General features: G+C 34.6%; 1 protein-coding gene across 4 annotated transcripts in view; it reads right to left on the bottom strand.

Annotated features, from left to right (window-relative positions):
* Window positions 1-208: 208 nt before the first annotated feature.
* LOC138706373 (endoplasmic reticulum-Golgi intermediate compartment protein 2) overlaps window positions 209-26,291 on the bottom strand; it is a 33,510-nt gene continuing 7,427 nt past the window's right edge. For all 4 annotated transcript variants that reach the window (XM_069835571.1, XM_069835572.1, XM_069835570.1 and 1 more), the window contains exons 3-7: window positions 25,461-25,616; window positions 17,550-17,766; window positions 11,764-12,014; window positions 8,751-9,011; window positions 209-6,917 (exon numbers count right to left, since the gene is read on the bottom strand). In XM_069835571.1, the coding sequence (XP_069691672.1) occupies window positions 6,676-6,917; window positions 8,751-9,011; window positions 11,764-12,014; window positions 17,550-17,766; window positions 25,461-25,616 (1,127 nt within the window). In that variant the 3' untranslated portion in view covers window positions 209-6,675. The remainder of the gene's footprint in view (window positions 6,918-8,750; window positions 9,012-11,763; window positions 12,015-17,549; window positions 17,767-25,460; window positions 25,617-26,291) is intronic.

Raw genomic sequence — 26,291 nt, 5'->3', positions numbered from 1 at the left:
CCAGAAAAAACCTCAACCAGGTAACTTGCCCCGACCGGGAATCGAACCCGGGCCACCTGGTTTCGCAGCCAGACGCGCTGACCGTTACTCCACAGGTGTGGACTCCTTTCAATATTCTCCCCAGATTGCATGTGTAAGCACATGGAAAATTGAACCGTGTAGATGCAGCGTAAGGATAGGGATTCAGGACTAAACATAAGAAATGGGGTATCACTATATTCATTACATTTATTAAGAACAATATATAATGGACTACGTGAAAAGTTTCTGTACAATTTCAGTGAAGGTTCCTTCTCCATTCTAAACTTGATATCACTGTCACGAAAGACTTCCTAACCTCAAACATTTTAAGTATCATGGAAAAATCAACAATGGTAGTAATGCTAAACTACCATTCATCAGTTTACATTTAAAAAAAACATTTGGGGGTTGTAAATATCAGGTACATCACACATTTTGTATAAAAGGTAGGATGGAAGTTAACCCTTATTGTTTTCTCAAAACTTTATCAAATCTATAATCAGTAATGTGATAGGAGGAAGAAAGAGGACCACACTAGGTTATTAGACTTCTACACTGAGCTGAAACCCATCAATAATATTAAACAGTTTAACAAAGCAATAACAGAATGAAGTGTATATTAAAAAAAAATACTCAATTCGATTCCCAGTTTTTTTAAGGTGAGAAAGAGAGAAATTGAGAAATACAAGTCATAATGTCAATAGAATTGACAATTAGAGACCATCAATTCCAGCATAAAAAATGATCATGTATAAGAATTCGAATTTTATTTGAAAAATTTAAGTACGCATTAATTTGTAAAGCCTCAATCTATAAACTAATGTCAAATTTTATCTTAAACTTTCTGGGGAAAAAAAACATTTAGTAAATAATATTAAAAAATTAACCTCTTCATAGAAATGCAAAACATCTTTTAATAATTTACACATATTACCGGTATTTTATTTACATTCGAACTATGCAAATGGAATTATTATAATACTTCTGTGAGACGAATCCTTCAATAAAAGTAAATCAAATGTTTACAATCTTATTCAGGGACTTTTTTTGCAAGTTTCTGCCAATACTACTGAAGAATTGTATATCTATTAACTGTCACAAACATGTTAAGAGTTTTAATTCATACGAGGCGCGTCCATAAAGTAACTTTCCCACTTGTCGCACAGCTAGCAAACCATATGTTGCGCGAAGCGACTGCATGTATGTGATAGAGTAATGTCCTGGCATGGTGCATGCACTAGCAGAACTTTCCGAGTGCTCTCAGTAGCTTTGTTGCATTGGTTGAAGATGGACGCTCCTATTCCAGCTCCCGGCACGAGTGAAGTGCGATCAGTGATAAAGTTTTTGAATGTACAGGGCATAGCGCCGATTAAAATTTATTGTCAGCTGTGCCAGGTCTATGGGCCTAACGTCATGAGCAAGCAGATGGTGCATTGCTGGTGTAGACAATTTTCAGCAGGACACCAAAATGTGCATGACGAGGAGCGCAGTGGGAGGCCAACCATCATCACAGACGACCTTGTGGAGCAACACACCATCTGCTTGCTCATGACATTAGGCCTATAGACCTGGCAGAGCTTACGATAAATTTCAATTGGCGCTATGCCCTGTGCATTCAAAAACTTTATCACTGATCACACTTCACACACGGTGGGAGCAGGAATAGGAGTGTCCATCTTCAACCAATGCAACGAAGCTACTGAGAGCACTCGGGGAGTTTCACTAGTGCATGCGCCATGCCAGGACATTACTCTATCACGTACACGCAGTCGCTTCATACAACATATGGTTTGCTAGCTGTGGGATGAGTAGGAAAGTTACTTTATGGACGCGCCTCGTATTATAATTGAATAGCAATTATTAGAAAGAACGCAAATAAGATCCCAAACAGTAAATATGAACGAAAGTGTTCCACAGAACTTCGATTCTTTTCTGGGTTCATGATACAATCTCCCATCAAACTGCATAAACTGATATCCACAACAGGTGGACAAATATAAAAATTAACTGCCCAAACTAACTGTAAGGGAACGAAAACCTATTTAGAATGTTGCATTAAGAAACAATGGTGTCTACTTAGAGAGCAGTTGAGTTGCATGTAGTACTATCCATTCAAGGCCAGAGTTTACTCAATTTTTCCATAATATTTTATTCACACTTTAATTTCGCAACTTACAGTTAGTATAGGCAGCTAATTTTTTGTGTTTGTCCTTGTGCTGTGGATATCTAACAATGTGCGCAGTTTGAGGGTAAGTTTTGACATGAGCTCATTAACAGTTCATTTATACGTACTTCTTTAGAACTTGTCTTGTATTTTAAAATTTATAAAGGTCTGAGATGTGTTACTAAATATAAAGAATGTTTAGCGCAGTATTGCTGAAAGTATATAGTCTCTCGCAAACAAAATAATCCTAATGTAGTTAAAACAAGACCAAAATCTGAACTAGTTCAAATGGATCAACGCATGTCTTAAACGAAAAGTATATTTGTTTCAATAATTTTCGGTTTCAGTTAATATAATCTGCACAAATAACACTGTGAAAATATTCAAACCATATAATATACATATTGAAATATATTTTTCATTACTATTATCTTTAATTTTTTCATAGAGTATGGGGAAAATAGAAAATTTAATAACAAAGATTTCAGCTAAGATTTTGTTAAGGTATTTTGATCCTTTGTTACAGACTGTGATTAAGAAAATTGTTTTGGATATACTTAAATGAACCCTCGGGTAAATTTTATTTTAATTTTATTTCTTCACAAAAACCATTTCATATGGAAATTTAACATTGTTCTTTCATTAATATTGACATCTAAATGTTACATTGTGTGTTTTGTAAGGTAAAATAATGTAATACAAACCAATATTATACAATTTATCTCCATAACATGCAGTAAACGTGAACAGTACAATGGTTTTTATGTATGTTTCAATGCAAAATACTGAATTTTGTAGACATGGTGAATGTCAAATCAGTACTTAGCATTACTTTATATTATTCTACAGAGGTAAAGAATGGTTTATTGGATAATAGGAGACACTAGGTGCGCCACATTGCCTCAGAATCCTATCAGATATGATTTCTTTATCAGTAGTGTATTTTTAATAAATTTACATTTCAGATTAATCAAGAAATGGATTCGGAACACCTCAAAATCTATGCTTCAGTGGCTGACTTTGACAATATCTTTGAAAAATATTGGAGTGCAAGAGGTCAATCGACTTTATTGTCAAACATCCGGCATTAGGAAACAACAACATTTTAGATTAGGTACTTTTTAATGATTTGTAAAACATTTCATTTTAAATATATGTACGCATCATATCTTGTTCCTATCTGTAGTTTTATATTTATTTCTTCTTACAAAAAACAGATTGTATCCCGTGTTCCTTACTATTCTTTTCTTGGCTCCTACTTCTTTTGTTAATGGTGTTTGTGATAATAAATTATTAAGTCAAATCATAAACTAAAAATACAAAAGCTTTCATAAATAAAAACCATTATACTATTACCTGACAACTCACTAATGTTCCCATCTCCAAAGTTATGAAACAATTTAAAATACAATATTTATTACCTAAACCTGTGCATATCTTTGAAAGCATTGTGACAAAATCAATATTGTTTATCAATAAAATTAAGATATTGTTTGTGTGTCACACCTCATAATGTGTGAAAGAAAAAAAAAGTGCTTTGGACACAACCACCCAAGTGCAATCATTTCCCTTGTACCCTGGCACACAAAAACCCAACGGTTAAGTGTATTTCTATTAAAATCAATACACCTTGAATTGTTATCTTTTTTGTGTCAATGAAGATTTTTAGCTTGGTATTTATGGTTCTCATATTATCCGGAATTCTTGTATGCAGTTTACAACACTGTTATTATCCATTTCCAAGGACAAAGTATGAAATACTACTGACATTATGCTCAGTTTAATGTGATTATCTGAACTTTCATGAATGGAAAACTTAGATCTGAAGGAGAATTTATCTGAATATAAAAGTATTATTGATTTCTATTAATTTGAGAAAAAATCGTTCCGGCACCGGGAATCGAACCTAGAACTTCTCAGCTCTGCACGCTGAATGCTCCTTCCAACTGAGTTATGCCGGGACACAATCCATGGTACAGGCCTAACTCTCCTCATTGTATCATTTCCCGGTGCCAGAACGAATTTTGCTCAAATTAATAGGTATATACATGTTGACTACTAAATAGTAGTCTTGATTATTCAATCATGAGTATAAGTATATATTATTGATCTCATTACAATACAACTAGAGCCCGGTTTTATATGCACTGAAAGTTAATATTGCTAGTCGGTATAGTTTATAAACATAAAAGCCATGCCCCCACTCCTTTTAGATGCCATTCTTGTCATTTAGTATTTCTCTTTGGCACCATTAACAGTCTTTAATCCTCCTAACCACCACTTACAAATCACCACACAGTTTACAAGATGTACTGTCTAATCCGTCTGATTAAATTCTCTAATATTATAATTCAGTGTCTTGTAAATCAGGCTCAAAAATTCTCTAAACTGACACCATATCCACTCAACTACACTCGGTGTCATTCTTAACTTTAAGTGTATATAAATCCAAACTCTAAATATAACATTTATTACAATTATCATATTCTTTGTGCAATGTAATATTGCTAAAATTTCTCTGCTGTCATGAGTCAATGTGATAATCATGAGCCATATTTCAAGAGTCTGAGTACATAACAAATACCGATACATATTTCAACGTTTTACTTATTTTTTTATCTCGGAATAAATCTTGCGTGTCAAGATTTAATTTACATTACCCACTTTAGTAACAACATTTAGTTGTATTATAAAGACGATTTTATTATAAGGAACTGATTCCTTATATGGTTATCTTAAGGATTTAATATTTGTACAATGTAATCTTATCGATTTTGAATACCTAAAGGTGAAGTTCATACAATCCTTCTGTTATCAACATAATAAAACTTGTATCAAAATATTTTGGTTGATTTCAATATAAATTCTTCACTTTGCATTTTGGTTTCTATATTTATCATTTAATGAATTACAACAGAAGGATAGAACAGATGATAGTCAATAGTCCGAAATATCGAAAAACTGGTCCCTCTTAAATTAATTAATTTTAATCATATTCTTATTTATATTGTATACAATTGATGACCTCACATGAGAAAGTACTATAACCTAAAAAGTGTTACGTGAAATGAAGGCTCGCAATTTTTTAAATCCTAACTACATGAATACGGAAGAAAGAAAGAAAAAACAAAAATGGATAATGAATCGAAAGGTATATCTTATCTTGACACCCTATTTTGTGTTTGGATTATAAGAACAAAATAATAATTGTTCCACATGACTATACGAAATGGATTCTTGCGTGCTTAAGCAAAAAACTGTGTTCCGTTCTCAGAAGCACAAACTAGTGAGTGCTTAGTAATACATTTTTTGCTTAACTGTTGGATTAAGAACTCTGGAGACTGGGGTTAACCCTAAACATTCTCTCTGGTGATGGTGTAAAGAAAAATTCTTGCCCTTTCAAAGGAGTGAACTTATTCTTTGTGTTACTGTCATGCAAATTGCGTTAACATGATACTGGTTTATGTGTTCTGCAAAATCAAATTACGTGCTGGTGTTGAGTCAAATAAACTTCAACAAACCATTTAGTTTTATCAGAAAATTGCTAACATTTCACAATAAGAAGTAGCGTTACTGAACACTTTATGTACTTTTTTATATTCGCGTAAAGATAGTATCTAATGATAAAATTACTAGCATTTCCATTGTAAAAGAAACAGTGAGTATTGGCGACGTACATGCACACTTCAAAGTTTTACAAAAACAGAAAAACTCTAGGTATTTTCTAAAATGATTGATATTCTTAAAATCCAGAGGGAAATTTGCTGAAAGACGACTTTCTCTCTACATCATAATCTCAAACTACATGAAATGAAATCATTAAAACTACTTTAGAGGCAAGAATATTAAATTAATTCCAGATAAGATGCGACAAGATTTTAAAAAGTAGTATCAATGAATAAAATATTATTATGCGATGTAACAAATAGGTCAATATTTCTTCGGAGATTTTGAATTGTAACTGCACTTCTTTTTCTCATGATGTAAGATTTTAATGAAAACTCAGCCTATTTTTTTCTTTCCTGATTCATTACACTTCATGACTCGTTCATCTGAAGTCTTAAAGACGTCACAATCTGCGTGAGGTCGAGATTAACACAAAAGAAAATTGCACACCAATGATGCTTACAGTGCAAGTGATTAGCACACTGCCCTTTATGTACAGTCACACACTCCTAGTACTTTCCTTGGTTCTTTAAATGGTAATCCTGGAGCAAAATGTGACACATGAAAATTACTATCGTGTACATGCAACCCACACTTTTTGTTATAAAAGGATCACAAGATGTTACAGAATATTCTCTCTATATATGTATAGAGTACTCAGTGTATACAGTAAAAGACCAACCAAGCTTAGTAGCTCAGGTGTACAGATTGTGTGCTTGACATGACGTCATAAATACATATACCTGTATCACATAATAGCTACAATATTTAATTGCACATTGTTGCTTCATTTATGTTACAGTGTAACACAACTGAAACAAATGTTAGGTATGCAGAACATAGTGGCTTGTTATAATATCTGGAGATTTTTGTACTGATCCAGTTGTCAAATCTAATGTTTGAATGTTTGTTGTGGGCTCATCATTCTGTAATAAGGAAACTGGAACATGTGTTGGCTGTCCAGGAGGGATCTGCACCTTCTCTGCTACAACATTTTGAATAGGCTTCTTTATGTACTTGCACTTCAAGATATTCACCACAATCTGTACAAAACTGTTGATGAGACCTGTAAAATAATAAATAATAATTTACACTGTTACTATCACAGTTGTTCTGATTACTTCACTGAAGGTAATAGCAAGTAAGTAAGTTCCAAATAGCATATATTACATTTTCTCTACAAAACAAGATACAATGTTATGTAATTAAAGCGGATAAGCATCAATCTGCCGTGAGTGGCCCTCAGAAGCTTTATAGAGTACAACCTTATACACTTATACAAACTGAGCTAGTTAAAAATACGCTAAATAACCTTGTAGTTGATATAGTGTCATTAAAGAACCAATTAAAATAATTACAAGGAATGTTAGAGCTGTCCTTTTAGAGATCTGCATATGACAAGACCAAAGAATAAGATGGCTGGGACATCTACACAGAATGCTGGAAAAACGAATATCAATAAGAATGTTAAGGGGAGACTATAAAACAGGAGAGAAAGGGTAGACCGAATTTGAGGTCGATGGACGGTGTAACTAAAGACCTTGAAACTATGGGAGTGAGAGACCAGACATATATGATAGACTACAGAGCGAGATGGAAGGCTCATTGTTAAAAGAGGTCAAAATCCACCCAGAGTTGTAGCGCCAAATGATGATGATGATGATGATGATGATAATGCGTATGGCAAGAATGGACATAGATGGAAATTAAGAAGGAAAGGGGATGACCCAGAAAGTGATGGAGAGATCTGTAAAGCAACGGTACCTAATCCTTGGAGTAGGGGAAGAGAGAAAAGGAGAAGAAAATATCATTTTGAATTGAAAAAGTTCTTTATTGAACGTCTACGATATGGTAAAATTATAGTAAAAATAGCTACGAAGAGAAAGAGGTGGACTATTTCAATGTACAACAGGGATGATTGTTTTTTGGCCAAACTTCAGCTGTTCGATAAAAGATAGTTTAAAACAACTACTATTCAATAGTTAATTCGACTGCAAATCTAGTCTTTCAGGTAAGGCTCCCTGTAAAGCAGATTTGAATAATTTCAAGGGAAAAATTGTTCTGGGGCTGGAAAGACTAGATTTGCATAATATATACGTCACTGTGTACGTCAACAGAAAACCACAATTCCAAGTCACACAGAGATTGTGTGCACTCGATGTGGGTCTCTGGCATTTCATCAGCCCACGCGAGTTGTGTGGATATAAAGGGAAGAGTTGAGATGGTGTCAGGTGGAGTTCCCGGGTAGCTCAGTGGCAGAGCGCTGGTACATTCAACCAGAGGTCCCGGGATCGATACCCGGCCCCAGAACAATTTTTCCCTTGAAATTATTCAGTTAATTCGACTGTTTAGAACTACCGAATTGTTAAATTGTTTGGAAATAATGAAATCAATTAACTCATTCAGCTTACAAATCAGGATAAAAAATGTATTGAGTAGTTACATTCTATTATGGACTAGTTATCTGATAATTCGATTTATTCGACAGTACTCATAAAATGCGAGATTAAGCTCGTGAACTGTCTATTAAGGTATTCCATATCTTTCTCCTGTAGCCAAAAATGACCATCCCAATTATACATGTTGAAATTTGCCAGTAGTAATATGGAATACAGCGACATCAGACAAGACAGAAGACTTCAGACCTCTTGACTATGATGTACATATACCGTATGCTAGTCTGTTAAGTATGAATATTAAATGACAGTTCATGCTGTCTCCAAATTCTTGAATATCCACAGTCATTTAGGGGTGAAACCTGTATAACGGTAAACATTTTTTTCTCCATTTCCATGCTCTTCTTGCAGTACAATTAATTTATTCCGACCATATTAAGGCTTCACTACTCAACATGCTGAACAAATTTATGGAAAATATGATGTAAAATCCTTGAACTCACCTGACGTCACATAAATTCCTGCAATTACGGCACAGAGCCTCACAATGAACTGGATTGGTGAGTCCCTTTCCTGAGTGACCTGCACTTTAAGGGCACTCATATCATATTTAAAAAATATTCCAGGTATACCATGAGAACCCTTGTGGTGATCAATAGGTCTTTCATGATCCTTCACTGAATACTGGTAAGTGTCGAGTCGACTCAAGAATGTGTTCACTTCAGTCGGAACAACATCAACAAAATACTGGTACAACATCGTATCTAAAATTATAGAAATCTGTGTTAATATACTGCCATGATGATTCTTTACTTTAAAACATCATTCTCAGTTTCAAGAATTAAGTTTTTAAGGTTTGTTCTGTCTCCATACTTACTTATGTCTTTCCCATTACCAGGGCTCGAAATGAACCAGAGTTGACCAAAATAACATTCTAATTTGTGTTGTCCATTCCAAATCTTTTTAGTTTGGTATTAATTATTATATAATTATCAATTAAGTGTGAATTGAATTGTTAAAAATACTGACAATAGCACTGTTGGCACTGATTTATTCTATTTATGACATTCGTATAAGCTCTCGCTAATTTTTTAATACTCTTGCAGCATGCCTTTGATGTGTCTGATCCTGCATTGAGTATCATTGAGGTTTTGAATAACAGTGCAGTGTTCATGAAAGTAAAAGGACAGGGACTTAGCAACACTTTATCACTCCATATCGAGCTATAATAAGATATCATAAGCCACTGTTAGATAGCGAGTTGAATTACTTATTGTTTAACTGCGACCTGAGTACCTATACATTTCAAACTCTTTGCAAAATGAAGGTTCCAGTCATAAATGTAGGGCTGGAAATCATTCTCTTTCACTAGTAATACAGAGAGTTGTTTCCGATCTCTGAAAACGACTTTGAATGATGTCATGTGCGTCAGGAGTCACACGACAGCTGAACTGTGGTGAAAGGTGACAGACCAGTAGTGAGTGATATCATAGTCAGAATGCATGGTGTCTCACAGTAACAATGCCCAAGAAACTCGAGCCTTTTGGGAAAAGTACATTACGACTCTTTCCGATGCCAAGTACAGATACGTGAAAGTCATAGGAGCCTGAAAAAACGTGGTTTTGTTATTTCCAAGAAGGGCAGCTTCTGTGTAATTAATAAGACTGGCAAAGCTTGGATGAGATTAATTCCAGAGGGAGGAAAAGAAAGCAAGTCCACCCCCTTCCCCCGAGATGATACAAATTAATTCCATCCAAGCCGTGTTATTAAGTACACAGAAGATGCCTTTCTTGGAAATAATGAAACGTTTCTTGCAGGCTTCTATTATTTTCACTTACGAGTAACTATACTCGGCATTGGAAAGGGTCATAATGTACCTTTCCCAAAAAGACTCTATTTTCTTGGGTATTGCTGCTGTGAGACACCGTGCACTCTAACTATGAAATCACTCACTCCTGATCTGCCACCTTTCGCCAAAGTTCAGCTATCGTGTGACTCCTGATGCACATAACGTCATTCAAAAATCTTTTCCAGAGATCGGACACAACCCTCTGTAATATATGCGTCAAAGTAATTAAAAAATGTGTGTATTTTATTCAATATAAAATTTTTTGACTGAATGAAGTGATTACCGTTCGTGTTTACATCTGTATAAATGTGATAAAGGGATGAACATTTCAGACGACATGTATCCAAAATGTTTATAATTAATAATACTCGGTATCATTTCACCTATTATTAATTCCATTGTCACATCATCATCAACACCATCATGTCCACGAAAATTACAGAGCATTCCAATTCGTGAAAACGTCTATTTCGAGCCCTGCCCATTACAGTGAAACTTCTATGTACTATTCATGTTTTTAATGTTTCTTCAGATACAACATTCAACGTGCATAGTTTAAATGTAGCCTGGGTAAAGATGGCATTTTCTTTTCGCCATAAGGTTTACTTAGTTTCTTATAATATAGAACTCGTTGCTATAATTTTATGAAGGGTGGAGAAAGGTGGATGAAGTACAGAACTGATCAGTGATCATATACCTTTCCATGGTGCCGAGATCAGAAAACATATAAGAGTTCTACAACCCTGACTCCTGTATACCTGGTTGGAACAAGTTACCTGGTTGAGGTTTTTTCTATGGTTTTCCCTCAACACATTAAGAGCAAATGCTGGGTAACTTTCGGCACTGGACTCTGGGCTCATTTTGCCAGCATCCTCACCTTCATCTCACTCATATGCTAGATAACCATAGCAGCTGATAAAGTGTTGTAAAACAACCAATTAAAAAATCTCGTACACATCAGTGGCATGTACACAGACACATTGTCATTTGTCATTACTGTTTATTCTTCTTGCTAAAACTTATTTCTACGTAAACTAAACCAATTCTGTGAACAATATTTACAAAGAAACGAGGAATAATAGGGGAAATGAAAATTTCTCAAAATAAATACTTCAACCCTAACCCTGTTTAAGAGGTAACCGAACATATAATCAGCAAATGAATTGAAATCTCCAGTGTGGAAATTAGCCTCGCAGTTACCTGCATAAATATTTAATTGAAAGCATTTTCCTGGTGTGTGGAATATGCATGAAGAATATACACGTCAGGAACATACAGCTTAGTTGCTTGATGCAGAACTACGTTTAATATTTATAAAGATTTAGACATATAGCCATTTAACGCAAGACTTGGAAACTTGGATTTGAGCGATAGCGCTTACTTTTTTTTTTTTTAAATAACAAGATTATATTTAAAGAAAGGCACCAAAAGTCCGTACACTTAGTTTATCCTCCATTACGACAGGTGGCATCAAAATTTCAATTTTTTTTTTTTTAATTGGTGCTTAACAAGTTGATGCATAATGCCATCCAATTAATCCAACTTTTCAGGATGGAAGCTTCTCACTTTCTATTTAAGTTACTAGATTTTTCTGTAATAAATTTATATTTTAATTTAGGTGAACATAAATTCATATCAAATGAAGTCTTAAAAAGTAATTTACTTACTTTGATCAGTGATTTTCTCATCTCCCTCCAAAGGGTGTATGATTCCAGGGCTAGGATCTCCAAATGAGAATCTGTTTATACGATGAGTGAAGTTATAGTCTGATTCAGACATGAAGGCAGATATGTGAATATGACCTCTTGGAAGAGCTAATGAGTGGCCTGCTGTAATGTGGAAATTGCCTGCCACTTTGTTGAGAACAAGAGATCCAAAAATACGACAAGCATCTGGTGGAGTTGATGGGTTCACAGTCCTACAACAGAAATATATCTAAACCATTACCAAATACAAAAAGAATAGGTGAAATACATGCATCACATCTTGCTGGTTACTGTGGATTACTATTAATTACGGTTAAGTTACTACGATGATTTCAGGTGCATGGTAAACTATCTTTATTTACTGACTGGTAATTTGAATTCTGTCACAGACTGCAGTATGCCTCTCTAGGAATAACAATCCTAGCTTCTAGATTTCCTTATTGTGCACTAGTACAATGATTGTATCAAAATTGATGATATCAAAAAAACTGACAAATTTATCAAAAGAGAATTACATAAAAATAATAAAAACAATATTACTAGTACAAAACCTGAAATATTTCATCAAAATTTTACTTCCAAAGAATTAACTCTAGCTATACAAAATTTAAAAACCAAGAAATCTCCTGGCCCCGACAACATTAATTCCGAATTTTTTAAACATCTGGGGGAAAAAGCCAAGTCTGTACTTTTATCAATTTTCAATTTATCATGGAACACCTCAATTCCTGCAGCTTGGAAAAAAGCAATCATTGTACCAATTCACAAAAAAGGGAAACCTGCTCATGATGTTAATAGTTATCGACCAATAGCACTATTAAGCATGATAGCAAAAACCATGGAGTCCATGATCTCCAACAGATTAACTTGGTATTTAAAATCCCATAATCTTTTATCACCAAGATAAGCCGGTTTTCGACAACTACACTCTACCAATGAACAAGTCATACGCCTCGGCCAAGAAATAAAAGACAGTTTTAACAAGAAAGAAGATACCTTGGCAATATTTATTGACTTTCAGTTAGCATATGACTCTGTTTGGAGAAATAAATTATTACTAAAACTCCAGAAATTAGGTATCTCCAGCAATATGTTCAGATGGATATCAGAATTCCTTAGTCAAAGATTCATTGCCACTAAATTCAATAATTCACTTTCTAGTTACAGACAAACATATCGAGGTCTACCTCAGGGCGCTGTCCTCAGCACAACTTTATTCAATATTTATATAAATGACACCCTCCCTATTAGAGGAATCAAACATGAAAACAGCACTATTTGCAGATGATATAGTTTTGTGGACTTCCGGATCTTACAGACATAGAGACAAAATTCAAAATTCTGCTCTTAAAGCTCTAAATCAACTACATGAATGGAATACATCAAATTTGATGACACTCAATTTAAGCAAAAGTAACTACCAAATATTTTCACTCGGTAAAAAAGAAAGAGAATTCAATATCCAATACAATGGCCAACACCTTCCTAGGACTTATGAATCCAAATATCTTGGAGTTATTTTCGATAGTAAGTTAACATTGAGCAACCATTTGAAATACATTTCTGAAAAAGCTCGTAAAAGATTCTCCCTTCTAAAAAGACTAGCAGGAAAGAAATGGGGATGCTCTAGGAATACTTTGAACACTACATACAAAATGTTTATACAGCCAGTGCTGACATACTGCGGAGAAATTTTAATTACTTCACCTTTCATAAACGACATAGAATATGTTCAAAACCAAGCTCTCAGACTCATTACTGGTGGAATCAAAACAACTCCAATAGATTCTATGACATTCCTCACTAATATTAACAGCATCAAAATGACAATAGAAGAAAAAGCACTGATTCAATATGAAAAACTTATCAGATTACCAGGAAACAATTGGCGTTCATACAGTCCTCTTTGTAGATTGAAAACTCAAAAAAGTTTCATATCCATTGTTCAAGAATTAAAACAGAAAATCAATATCCCGAATTTAAAAGAAAACTTACAAATTAAACCAAACCCTTTAACTCTATTAAATATAGAATATAATCTAAATTTAACAGAAGAAATACTGAAATCAGAAGTAAACACTGAAATACTGAAACAATTGTCTTTAGAGACAATTAATATTAGGTACCCTCCACAAAACTGGCTTCATTTATACACCGACGGATCCTTGATCTCCAGAGAACAAGGTGCCGGTGCAGGTGTTACATGCTGTCTCTTCTCCCTTTATAGATCTCTTGGATATGGAACAATAAGTTTTGATGGTGAAATCATTGCAATAAGTGAATGTCTCAGGAATCTTCTATGCCACATCAATAAATTCAGGAATGCAGTTATATTTTCAGACTCCAAAGCAGCTATTCTATCAATCGTCTCTAAACACACACCTTCATCGCAAACAGCAGAAATAACTAAAATGCTCTCTCAATTAATATCACTCAATAAAACAATTGTATTGCAATGGATACCATCCCATTGTGGAATCCTGGGAAACGAGAATGCGGATGCTTTAGCAAAGAAGGGCAGCACTGCTACTTACAGACATGTTACTAAATCTACGTATTACTCTGTGAAGAGATTTATTAAATCTACATACTTAGACTTCAACAAACAAAATTTGATAACTCAATCCCAAGGGAAAAAATGGAATTCCCTGCATCAAAATCCACAGTTAATTCCCGATTTACCTCGAAAATCGTCTGTAGCTGCATTTAGATTGGCGACAGGCCATGATTGTTTGGCCAAACACCTGCATAAAATTGGAATATATCAGTCCCCTAACTGCCCATTGTGCAACTCCAACCAAGAAATGGATTCGGAACACCTCAAAATCTGTGCTTCAGTGGCTGGTCATGATAATATCTTTGAAAAATATTGGAGTGCAAGAGGTCAAATGACTTTATTGTCAAACGCCTGGCATTAGAAAACAACAACAACATTTTCGTGATGTATACCTAGGTATTCTTGCAATTTTGATGAACTTCTCATGTACAAAGTTATGAGTAAAAACCAGTGAGTATGAAAAGAAGTGATATATGTAATGCAGCCAGGGTTCTGCAAGCACTGTAGTGTCAGAGTATGTTTGTGTATTCCACAATTATTGCCCCATTAATCGTCGTCTTCATTGTTGCCACCATCACCACCACCACCCAATGCTATGTAGATCGCCTCTCATGGTACACTGAGAGAAAGGCTAAAGCAGCTGAAAGGTCTATAGTTATGGCAGTCACTCTTAAAGGAGGATGCTTGAGCAAATGAATTGAAGCCAAGTATCTGTCATTGGATTTAAAAATATATATTTCATGTCTATCTTTCCTGAATAAATTTACTCGTATATTTTGAATATGAGTGAAATGCATCTAACAGGTTTGGAGAAATCACTGTGAACAGACAAAAGACATGTCCAAAACGATTAAAAAAAAAATAGGAATGCAGAAAATGTAGACATCTACAAAAAATCTAGAAATCAATTTTTCTCTTTTTACTTTCTCTACATACTTCGTCAAATGGGAAAATAAAAGCAGAGCTGATAGACCAAAATTAAGATGGTTTAATGATGACTGGTCAGATATACAAATAACTGGGTCAAAGAGACGGAACATTAAAGCTCAAGACTAAATGATAAGGATGCTTTGATTAAATTGAAGAGTCAAGAAAAAGGAAAAAGATGAAATGTTACTAGTAACAAGAACATGAACAGTGGAGAAAGTGGTGTGTGGTATATGGTATAGATTACATATATATACAGTTGTGCATTTAATTCACTCATATGTGGACAATGTGTTACCTACAAATTTTTATGTAACTTAGGCAGAACATGGAGAGTAAACTTTACCTAGAGCATAATTCTTCATTAAATTATATTGTGAACTAGAACTGGTTGAGTGTATTATAAATGGCAGGAATCATTGGACTGGACATGTGATATGACTAAATGATGACTACGATAAAAGAGTACCATAATTTCCCATAACTATGGTCCAGGCACCCAACTATGGTCCGAAACGCATTATGTACTACTTAGTCCCCCAAGAGTTCGGTGTTTGTCATTTAAGGCGCCACTGTGATGGAATTATGTACCCCATAGATGCTTCTATCTACCATTACACGTGGCAATGATATGAATGCTTAACAAGGTCAGTGTGCATCGTTCTATTGAATGTGTGAATACACGAAATCATTCAGTTTGTGATTGTCTGTTTTATTAAGCTCTCCTCTGTAGAACTGGAATGTTATAGATATATGATTCTTTTTACAATTAAACCTGGCTATATAGTGTTTACTTTCACGTAATAATTACACTGGCAGAGGTTAAGGACTCTGCGTGAAAAATTTTTAACTTCAAGGCTAGAAGTCAGTCCTCAACTATGTACCACAATTTTTCGTGGACCATAGTTGTATTTCATTTTGAAATATTTGTTTTAATAAAATGTGATCAATGTGATTATTTACTTCTGCAAATACGGTATCTCAGTATATTCTAAAACACCATTTAACATTATAGTCCAGTAAATAAAGAAATAGGCTGTTCCAGCATCAGTGGTACTAGCACGAATGATGGTCCAGTAAAACGAAAACTTCAGGGTAGAAGGAAAACAACCGTCCCTGTAAGTGACTATGAGAGCTATGAAATTGAATTGGATACAGATTATGATGTTTCTGGTGTTCTCTCTATATTTACAGACAGTGAGTCAGATACGGAAAAGAAGACGACATCTGTTAAATTAATGCTAAGGGCACATAGTTATATGGTAGTTACTTATGAGGAGGAATTGTGGCCAGGGAAAGTTTTGGAAGTGAAGAACAATGGAGCTGTTGTTTCATGTATAGTAAGAAGCGGCAATTACTGAGGTAGCGAGAAATGGAAGACATTTTATTCTATAGAAAGGAAAACATAATAAAACAAATTGAAGACCTCAAATGCGTCTCAAAAAAGAGAGATCTATTTTCAATTTCAGAATTACAGGAGAAGTGGAGATTCAAAGGATCGAAATAAGCCTAATGAATGTAGTTCTCAGTACGATAAATAAACATTATCATTGAATTTATTTGTATAATATTTTGCTAAGAATGTGTTAGTTTATTTTGATACCGTACTTTTGTTCTTTAATATACTGTAGTTTTTCATTATTGCAGAAAAATTACTTTCAGATTTCACTCGTTTACTGAGTGTTTATGTAATGTGTACTAATATAAAGAATCCATGTACTTTTCATTTATTTTTAATATTTCTGTGCTAGATTATGTTTCTACCCTTAAATTAGAAACTCAATGTATTGAATTACGAATAATTACAGCTCCAGCTATAATCCTTCATGCTTTCAAGGATGAATATATGAGTGGACCATAGTTGGGCAACTCAGAATACAACTATGTACCAATGCTTATTATTTTTTCAACACTTGTAATTAAATAATTTCAAACACATATGTCAATATTTATTTAATATAAACTTACAAGAGTCCGAAGCCAAAATTTCACTTAATCTGGATGAATAGTATTGAATATACAAAGAAAAATGTGACAAATGTGGACCATAGTTAGGGGAAACTACGGTATCTGTTGCTGTTGTCAAGTCAGTGGGGGAGGAGGAAAGTAAGGAGCATATCAAAGATGAGATGAGAGAAGTATGAATCATGATACCGAAATTTTTTGGAAGGAAAAATGGACAAAATCAGTTGCAAATGAATAAGAAAAAACACAGAAATCAATTTACCTCATTACTTATATAAATGTGAACTCATTTACTAACCTTTTAGGCATATCTCCAAAAAGTGTTGACTGTCCAGACCTCCAGAGAAGTTCCTGAATGGCATGAAATTCTTCCCTTAGATATGAATTAACTTGACGCATTCCATCAAAATGTCGTCTTTGCTGTGGAGACAATTCAAACCACGTGTCCTCTTGCTCCAAGCTTCCGAACTGCAGAACATTCTGACCAGTTGAATCCAAAATATCTGCTCCAATTGCTATAACACAGTGGTATGATATGTAACAAAAATCTGCGCCTTATACAATACTGTTGTTAGATTGAGGAAGTGGGGTTGGTCGGACTTATAGCCCCATTATATTAAACTGGACAACAATAGTTGTCTCTCCCAAGTATCTTATCAGCCATTATTTCATCACATTGCCGCAATACTTTTGAGGGATCGTAGCCAAGCATTAGATATTACAAGAGAGTTGTGGCAACATCGTATTTGATATACTAGAGCCATTATTACACTGCCATCTGCATAAATATAAATATTTACAGCAAGATAAGCTGACCTCTTTACTCGGACTGAAGCCATATAAATTTGGCGAGGAAATTAATGATGTATACTGCATAGCCTAAATGGAGAACTTATATTGTGTTAGAAATTAAATACAGATTTAACAATACGAGTACATCTAAGAAGACTAGATTAGTAAGGTAAAACTCAAAGGAAGACACTAATGTTTACGAAATAAAACTGCCGAAAATCTGAACTTGTAAGTTCGATACTGTCACCAGGATCATTGAATTTGAATGATTTAAATAATATTCGTATTTTATGAAAACCAGAAAGGAAGAATTTTTAAAGTTTAATACAAGAAAAAACAATTTCTAGAATAAGAGACAGAGCTCTTCAGAGATGTTTACTCAAAAGAAACAGACATAACCTTATGGAAGATATTAATGTGTGAAACATCTGAAATAAATGAAAGACAAATGGAAGCACTAGAAAAAATTGTGGGTGGGAATGTTACAAGCAAGACGTGTGATAAAACGAAGCAAGAAGAATGGCAATCAAATTTAGAACAAGTGAAAAGTGAATGTACAAGTAAATACTGTCTACAGACTTGTGCCAAGAAAATATCTAGCATATGGACAATAGTGAAACAGATGCCATGAAAAGAAAAATACACAAAAAAAAAAAGGGTGTGCCACAGACAGGTTCTTTGTGAGTAGCATAATATCTAATAAACAAGCTAAACAAGAGAGATCATGGTACAAAGATTTGAAAATAGAGGGCAAAATATAAAAATAAAGATGATACAGAAGCACAAGTCAAAATTATTACAAGAAGATTACTGAATGAGACGGAAATTGGTGTAAGAACGAAGAAAACATCACTGATTTCTTTTAAAGTTTACAATGCAACTTAGCTCAAAGGTGAAGTTGATCTGTCATGTGATTGACAGTTGTTAAAACAAGAATTTTTTTTTTTTTTGCAGATGTCACGAACTCAATCTAGTGAAATGGGTAAATGCTAATGACCAAGAACATAAAGAAGTATACAGAAATTTGCCCTTTGAATACTATATTAAGATATTACCAAATGCAACACCAATTTGTATATGCGTCCAGTTGATGCCACTTGTTCTTTAGCCAAAACTGACGTCAGTATTAGAAGAATCAACAAGACTAGGAGCTGTAGCAAAGATCAGCAAGAATACTAAATGAGTGAAGTGAATATATTAATGGTTGTGGCGCCTATATTCGAAGGATTTACTAAATCATTATGTGAAAATAATTTAAAATTCATAAAACAGAAGATGTAGCCATTAATACCATCATAATGAATTTGTTTTCTCTGTTAGATATGAGAGATGAATTGTGACAGATACAGTTGAAGCCATTTCAAATTTGTGCATGTTCAATAATCTCTCTGAACAGTACAAACTTTTATGACTATTTTAGTTTGTGCCCAGTACCAAAGGCATTTTGAAATGTGAATTTTAGACTTTTGGAGATATCATGAGTACATAATTTATATTTGATAGCTTGATTTTTGCAATAAGAACAGTAGAAAGAGACACAAGTTTAAATGAAAGAAAATGAGGAAGCACAAGCAACTGTCAATATGGATAAACCAACGAATAAAAAGGAATTAAGAGGACTTCTGGGAATAATGAACTATCTACCAAGATACATTCCAAACAAACATGTTTATTATAAGTGTTCCACTTTGTATATTATTGAAAGAAGAATGCAGTGAGGACTGTAAGAGAAAAACTAATGTCTGCTCTAGTACTGCCATTTATGATACTACTATACCTGTCATTGTGCAGACTGATGTCTCAAATAATGAACTTGGAGATGAACTGTTGAGAATTTACATCCTGTTGCCAACTTCTCAAGAAAACTATTAGCAGAAACAGGACAGAGATATCCATCAAATGAGAAAGAATTATTTGCAATTTTGTATGAAATAGAGCAGGGGTTCTCAACCTATGGTATGCATACCACCAGTACCCGAGTCACTTCTGCGTGGTACTTAAAATTTGGAATATATATATATATACTCGTAAATTATCAAAATATAAAAACAAGTTGTTTTGTTTTTATTTTATGGAACACTCTATTAAATAAATACAAAGAGTAGCTGTATCTTTATTAAACACACCTAAATAAGGCAATCAATTATTCATATTGGAGGATAGAAATGTTTATTATGACACTAGGAGCGAAACATGACATTTTCCCATAATAAATATGAGTGGTGGTACAAAAATTTCCTACACTAAAATAGTGGTATGCCATTAAAAAAGTTAAGAACCGCAGAATTAGATCATTTCTGACAATACAGCTATGATACACCACAGATCATGAATCACTAGTGACCACCACTGTCAAAATTACAGTAGAAAGGGAAACAAGAGTCCACCACTGTGGACGGACAGCATGCCTGACCGTGAAACAAGAGAGTCCAGGCTTAAATTCTGGTTGCGACAAGTTACCTGGTTGGGTTTTTTCCGAGATTTTCCCCCTCAACCAAATAAAGCAGAATTGGTGGGTAATGTTGGCATTGTGCAAATTACTAAAAATAGGTTATGATGAGTATCTACAGACAGAGTTGATTTGTATGTAATGCTCTTGAATTACAAACTAGTCAAGGGCATGAATGCTAATCCTGTGAAGTTATGTGACAGTCACAGATTATGGAAGAAGATGCCAGTTCTTATGAACAAATCCAATTATCAGGAGGCGAATAAACAGTTGTAGTTTATGCAGACTTCACAGAAATAATAAGTCTGAAAGAATATTACTTTAACTGAATATTGGTGACAAAGTAGTGCTTAAAGTGGCAAGAGTAGGAAGCCAGTCAAAGTTGTTGCAACACATGAAAACATAAATATCATACATATACATAGTTATTACTATTGATAGAGGAAAATACTGATACACTGCCAATCATCAGCAAGTGGTAAGTGTAAAACAATGTAAATATCGTATTTACCGCACTACAAGATGATCTTGAACTTAAGACGACCTCTAGTTTTCCAATAGCTTCTGTAGGATTTAAATTCTTAAGGTATTTTTGTTGATGAATTCACAGACAATCGATTATTAACTATGGTTCTAGAACATATATTCTCAAGTTTACTTACTTCTGTAAAATATACAGGTCCGCTTGATGAAATGAAATTTGTAGGCCTAACAGTCTAAAATTCATTTACAAAAAACTATGCACACGAACTATCTGCTAGGGATTGAAACTAAAGTACCGGTATGATTAACATTTGGAAAAGTTTTTAGTTGATCATATACCACGCAATTCGATACAATTGTGAACAAGCAGACCACAGAAAAATGACTATGCCTGTCGTGTTCTTTAGTGTACTGTATAACATAAAGGATTGACGCAACTTGTTGTATTTTTCTTAATACCCAAATTTAAGGCGACCCCCTTACTTACTTACTTACTTACAAATGGCTTTTAAGGAACCCGAAGGTTCATTGCCGCGCTCACATAAGCCCGCCAGTGGTCCCTATCCTGTGCAAGATTAATCCAGTCTCTATCATCATACCCCACCTCCCTCAAATCCATTTTAATATTATCCTCCCATCTACGTCTCGGCCTCCCTAAAGGTCTTTTTACCTCCGGTCTCCCAACTAACACTCTATATGCATTTCTGGATTCGCCCATACATGCTACATGCCCTGCCCATCTCAAACGTCTGGATTTAATGTTCCTAATTATGTCAGGTGAAGAATACAATGCGTGCAGTTCTGTGTTGTGTAACTTTCTCCATTCTCCTGTAACTTCATCCCGCTTAGCCCCAAATATTTTCCTTAGCACCTTATTCTCAAACACCCTGAACCTATGTTCCTCCCTCAGAGTGAGAGTCCAAGTTTCACAACCATACAGAAGAACCGGTAATATAACTGTTTTATAAATTCTAACTTCCAGATTTTTGGACAGCAGACTGGATGATAAGAGCTTCTCAACCGAATAATAACACGCATTTCCCATATTTATTCTGCGTTTAATTTCCTCCCGAGTGTCATTTATATTTGTTACTGTTGCTCCAAGATATTTGAATTTTTCCACCTCTTCGAAGGATAAATCTCCAATTTTTATATTTCCATTTCGTACAATATTCTGGTCACGAGACATAATCATATACTTTGTCTTTTCGAGATTTACTTCCAAACCGATCGCTCTACTTCCTTCAAGTAAAATTTCTGTGTTTTCCCTAATCGTTTGTGTATTTTCTCCTAACATATTCACGTCATCCGCATAGACAAGAAGCTGATGTAACCCGTTCAATTCCAAACCCTGCCTGTTATCCTGAACTTTCCTAATGGCATATTCTAGAGCGAAGTTAAAAAGTAAAGGTGATAGTGCATCTCCCTGCTTTAGCCCGCAGTGAATTGGAAAAGCATCAGATAGAAACTGACCTATACGGACTCTGCTGTATGTTTCACTGAGACACATTTTAATTAATCGAACTAGTTTCTTGGGAATACCAAATTCAATAAGAATATCATATAATACTTCCCTCTTAACCGAGTCATACGCCTTTTTGAAATCTATGAATAACTGATGTACTGTACCCTTATACTCCCATTTTTTCTCCATTATCTGTCGAATACAAAAAATCTGATCAATAGTCGATCTATTATGCCGAAAACCGCACTGATGATCCCCAATAATTTCATCTACATACGGAGTTAATCTTCTCAAAAGAATATTGGACAAAATTTTGTACGACGTCAACAAAAGTGATATTCCTCGAAAGTTACCACAGTTGGTTTTGTCCCCCTTTTTAAAAATAGGTACAATTATGGACTCCTTCCATTGTTCTGGTACAATTTCCTTTTCCCAAATAGCAAGTACAAGTTTATAAATTTCGCTATATAATGCACTCCCACCCTCTTGTATTAATTCTGCTGGAATTTGATCGATACCTGGAGACTTGTACTTTTTCAGATTTTCTATCGCAATTTCGACTTCTGAAAGCGTGGGTTCGGGTATAAATAGCTCAGCAGTTTGTATTTCAATTTCGTCCCGATCATTTCTATTTGGCCTATGTACATTTAGTAGTTGCGCAAAATAGTTTTTCCATCTGTTTAGGATTGATGGAGAGTCTGTAAGCAAGTCACCATTCTCATCCTTGATCACGTTTACCCTTGGCTGATATCCGTTCTTAAATTCCTTTATACCCTTATATAAATCTCGAATGTTTTTATTCTTACTATTTGTTTCTACCTCATTCAGTTTTTCCTTCAAGTAACCTCTCTTTTTATTCCTAAGTGTACGACTTGCTTCCCGTCTTTCATTGAAATAATTATCTCTCTTCTCCTCAACTGGATCCTGTAAGAATTTCAATTTTGCCTGTTTCCTTCTTTCTACTACCATGCAACAATCTTCATCAAACCACGGTTTCTTTTTCTTAGTTTCATAATAACCTATGCTCTGCTCAGCTGCAATTTTGATACTATCTCTGATATTTTCCCACACGCTATTAACATCTAATTCTTTCTCAACTTCGTCAGAACTTTCTAAAGTGGCAAACCTATTCGAAATTTCGACCTGATAATTTTGCTTAGCTTCCTCATCCTTTAATTTCAAAATATTGAATTTAGTAATATTAACTTGTTGCTCTACTCGCTTGGCTACTGATAATCTTTCTCTTAATTCTCCAATCACCAAATAATGGTCAGAATTACAGTCTGCACCCCTGGAAGTTCGAATATCTACTATACTAGTATGTCTCCGTTTATCTATCAAGATGTGATCTATTTGGTTGTGTGTCAATCCATCTGGAGAAGTCCAAGTATATTTATGTATATCCTTATGGGGGAATGTTGTACTTTTGACAATTAAATTTTTCGATGTGGCAAAGTTGACTAATCTAACTCCATTGTCACTACTAATTGCGTGTAGGCTCTCTTTTCCAATAGTTGGTCTAAAAATATCCTCCCGTCCTACTTTAGCATTGAAATCCCCCAATAAAATTTTCATGTGATATCTAGGGAACTGATCAAAAGTATGTTCCAATTCCTCATAGAAGCTATTCTTTATATGGTCGTCTTTCTCTTCTGTAGGGGCGTGAGCATTTATAACTATGATGTCGCACCATCTACCCTTAAGTACTAAATATGATAACCTGTCACTGATAAATTCGACCTTTTTTACTGCTGATTTTATTCTTTTATGAACAAAGAATCCTGTTCCTAATTGGTGATTATTGTTTCCTTCCCCATAATACAACAAGTAATCTCCTATTTGTGATATGCCATTCCCATCTAACCTAACCTCTTGTACCCTACGAAGTCTATTCTATATCTAGCTAGTTCTTTTGCTACTAATGTTACCCCTCCTGTTCTATACAGACTAGTTACGTTCCAAGTGCCAAATCTCAAAACCTTATTCCTTTGCTGTGGTCGTGCCAGAGAATCAGTCCTATTCTGAGGCTTATTATAGGGATACGTAACAAGCTGTTTTTTAAGGTGATGGGTTGTTAGCCCTTCGCCCAACCCCCAAGCTGGAGGACCACCCCTTATCGGCTGTCCACGACTGCTTATTCAATATATTCGCAGCTACCCTCCATATCTGGAGGCCGTCTCCTCTATCCGCAACCTGAGGACGCGCCATGCCGTGGTGATAGGGACCCACAATACATGGGGCGACCCCCTTATTTTTCAAAATAAAAAATTGAAGGAAAAAAGTCGTCTTATATTCGGGTAAATGCAGTATTCAATACAAGATACTATTGAAACATTGTATGATGATAAATTATACAAATAAAACCAACTTGTGTTCATACAGGTTTGTACATTTCGTAAACAGAAAAGCAACAAAATGGTGGATACGAACTAAGGTTCAAACAGAGTTTACAATGAAAGGATTCATTTTTTATTTTTTTTATTGGGTTATTTTACGACGCTGTATCAACATCTAAGTTATTTAGCGTCTGAATGATATGAAGGTGATAATGCTGGTGAAATGAGTCCGGGGTCCAACACCGAAAGTCACCCAGCATTTGCTCGTATTGGGTTGAGGGAAAACCCCGGAAAAAACCTCAACCAGATAACTTGCCCCAACCGGGATTCGAACCTGGGCCACTTGGTTTCGCGGCCAGACACGCTGACCGTTACTCCACAGGTGTGGACCAATGAAAGGAAAACAGTATGATGTGACAATATGAAATTTTGTGGAATAACATGTGCATGTAGTTTTATATCATATTGGAACTCGAAGACAAATATACTGAGGTCGTTGTGCACTAAACTGAATGAATCAACAACAGGATAAATGAATAAGTAAATATAAGTCAATCAATTGTATGAAAATATTGCACAATGTAATTATGTACAAATATACCTATACAGTATGTACAATATTTAATGTTGTATTTTCTTCAATCCACTTACATATATGATTTAAATTGATGTGTTTACACTTACCATGACATGGCATAGCAACTGTAAGATCTACATTGATTTTCAGCTTAGCATCAAAATCAGTATCAGGCACAAATCTGAATTTGAAATTTGCATCTAAGTAGTAGGATATTTCAGCATACAACAGCCATACGATAAGACAACATGTCACAACTGAGACTGGAAATAAAGAAAGCAAATACATTACAACTAAAAATCAGTTTTACAAAACGATTATTTCTGTTAACATTCTATTGAACTAGGGTTCCCAGACATCCTGTAAAATACGGGATCACCCCGTTTTTCGCTAATGGGTCCCGTTGTCCCGAGAAAAGTCTTCGGGACAGCTTTCCATCTCGTATTTTAGTGTTCTAAATTGAGAAAAAACGGAAAAGTTACAATGTCTATTTTATATTACAAATCACAAATATCGCATTTCATCATTGCAGGTGACTGCAGATGGACTATTATGAAACAATATTATTGTGAGTTATTAATTTCTCAAAGCGAGTGATGGCAACACCAAATGTTTAGATGAAGCCTAGGTGGAGAACTCTAAAATTTGAAGAGGGTAGTGTAGTTCATTATGTGTATCCTTGGAATAAATGCATGTGTCAAAAGATTATTTTCTCACATGAACACTCTATGGGCTGATGAGAAAAATAAATTATCTGTAAGAACAGTAAAATCAATGTTTGTTGTAAAATCATTCTTCAGTGAGAATTGTGTTGCTTTTCATGACATGATTCTTCAAAATAAACAATTGTTAAGTGAAATTCATTCTTCAGAGAAATTATTATTAAGTTGTTTATTTAACGACGCTATATCAACTACTAGGTTATTTAGCGTTGATGA

Source organism: Periplaneta americana, chromosome 9 (assembly GCF_040183065.1).
Source record: "Periplaneta americana isolate PAMFEO1 chromosome 9, P.americana_PAMFEO1_priV1, whole genome shotgun sequence".
Classification (NCBI taxonomy): domain Eukaryota; kingdom Metazoa; phylum Arthropoda; class Insecta; order Blattodea; family Blattidae; genus Periplaneta; species Periplaneta americana.
This window is presented reverse-complemented; position numbering and strand designations above follow the sequence as displayed.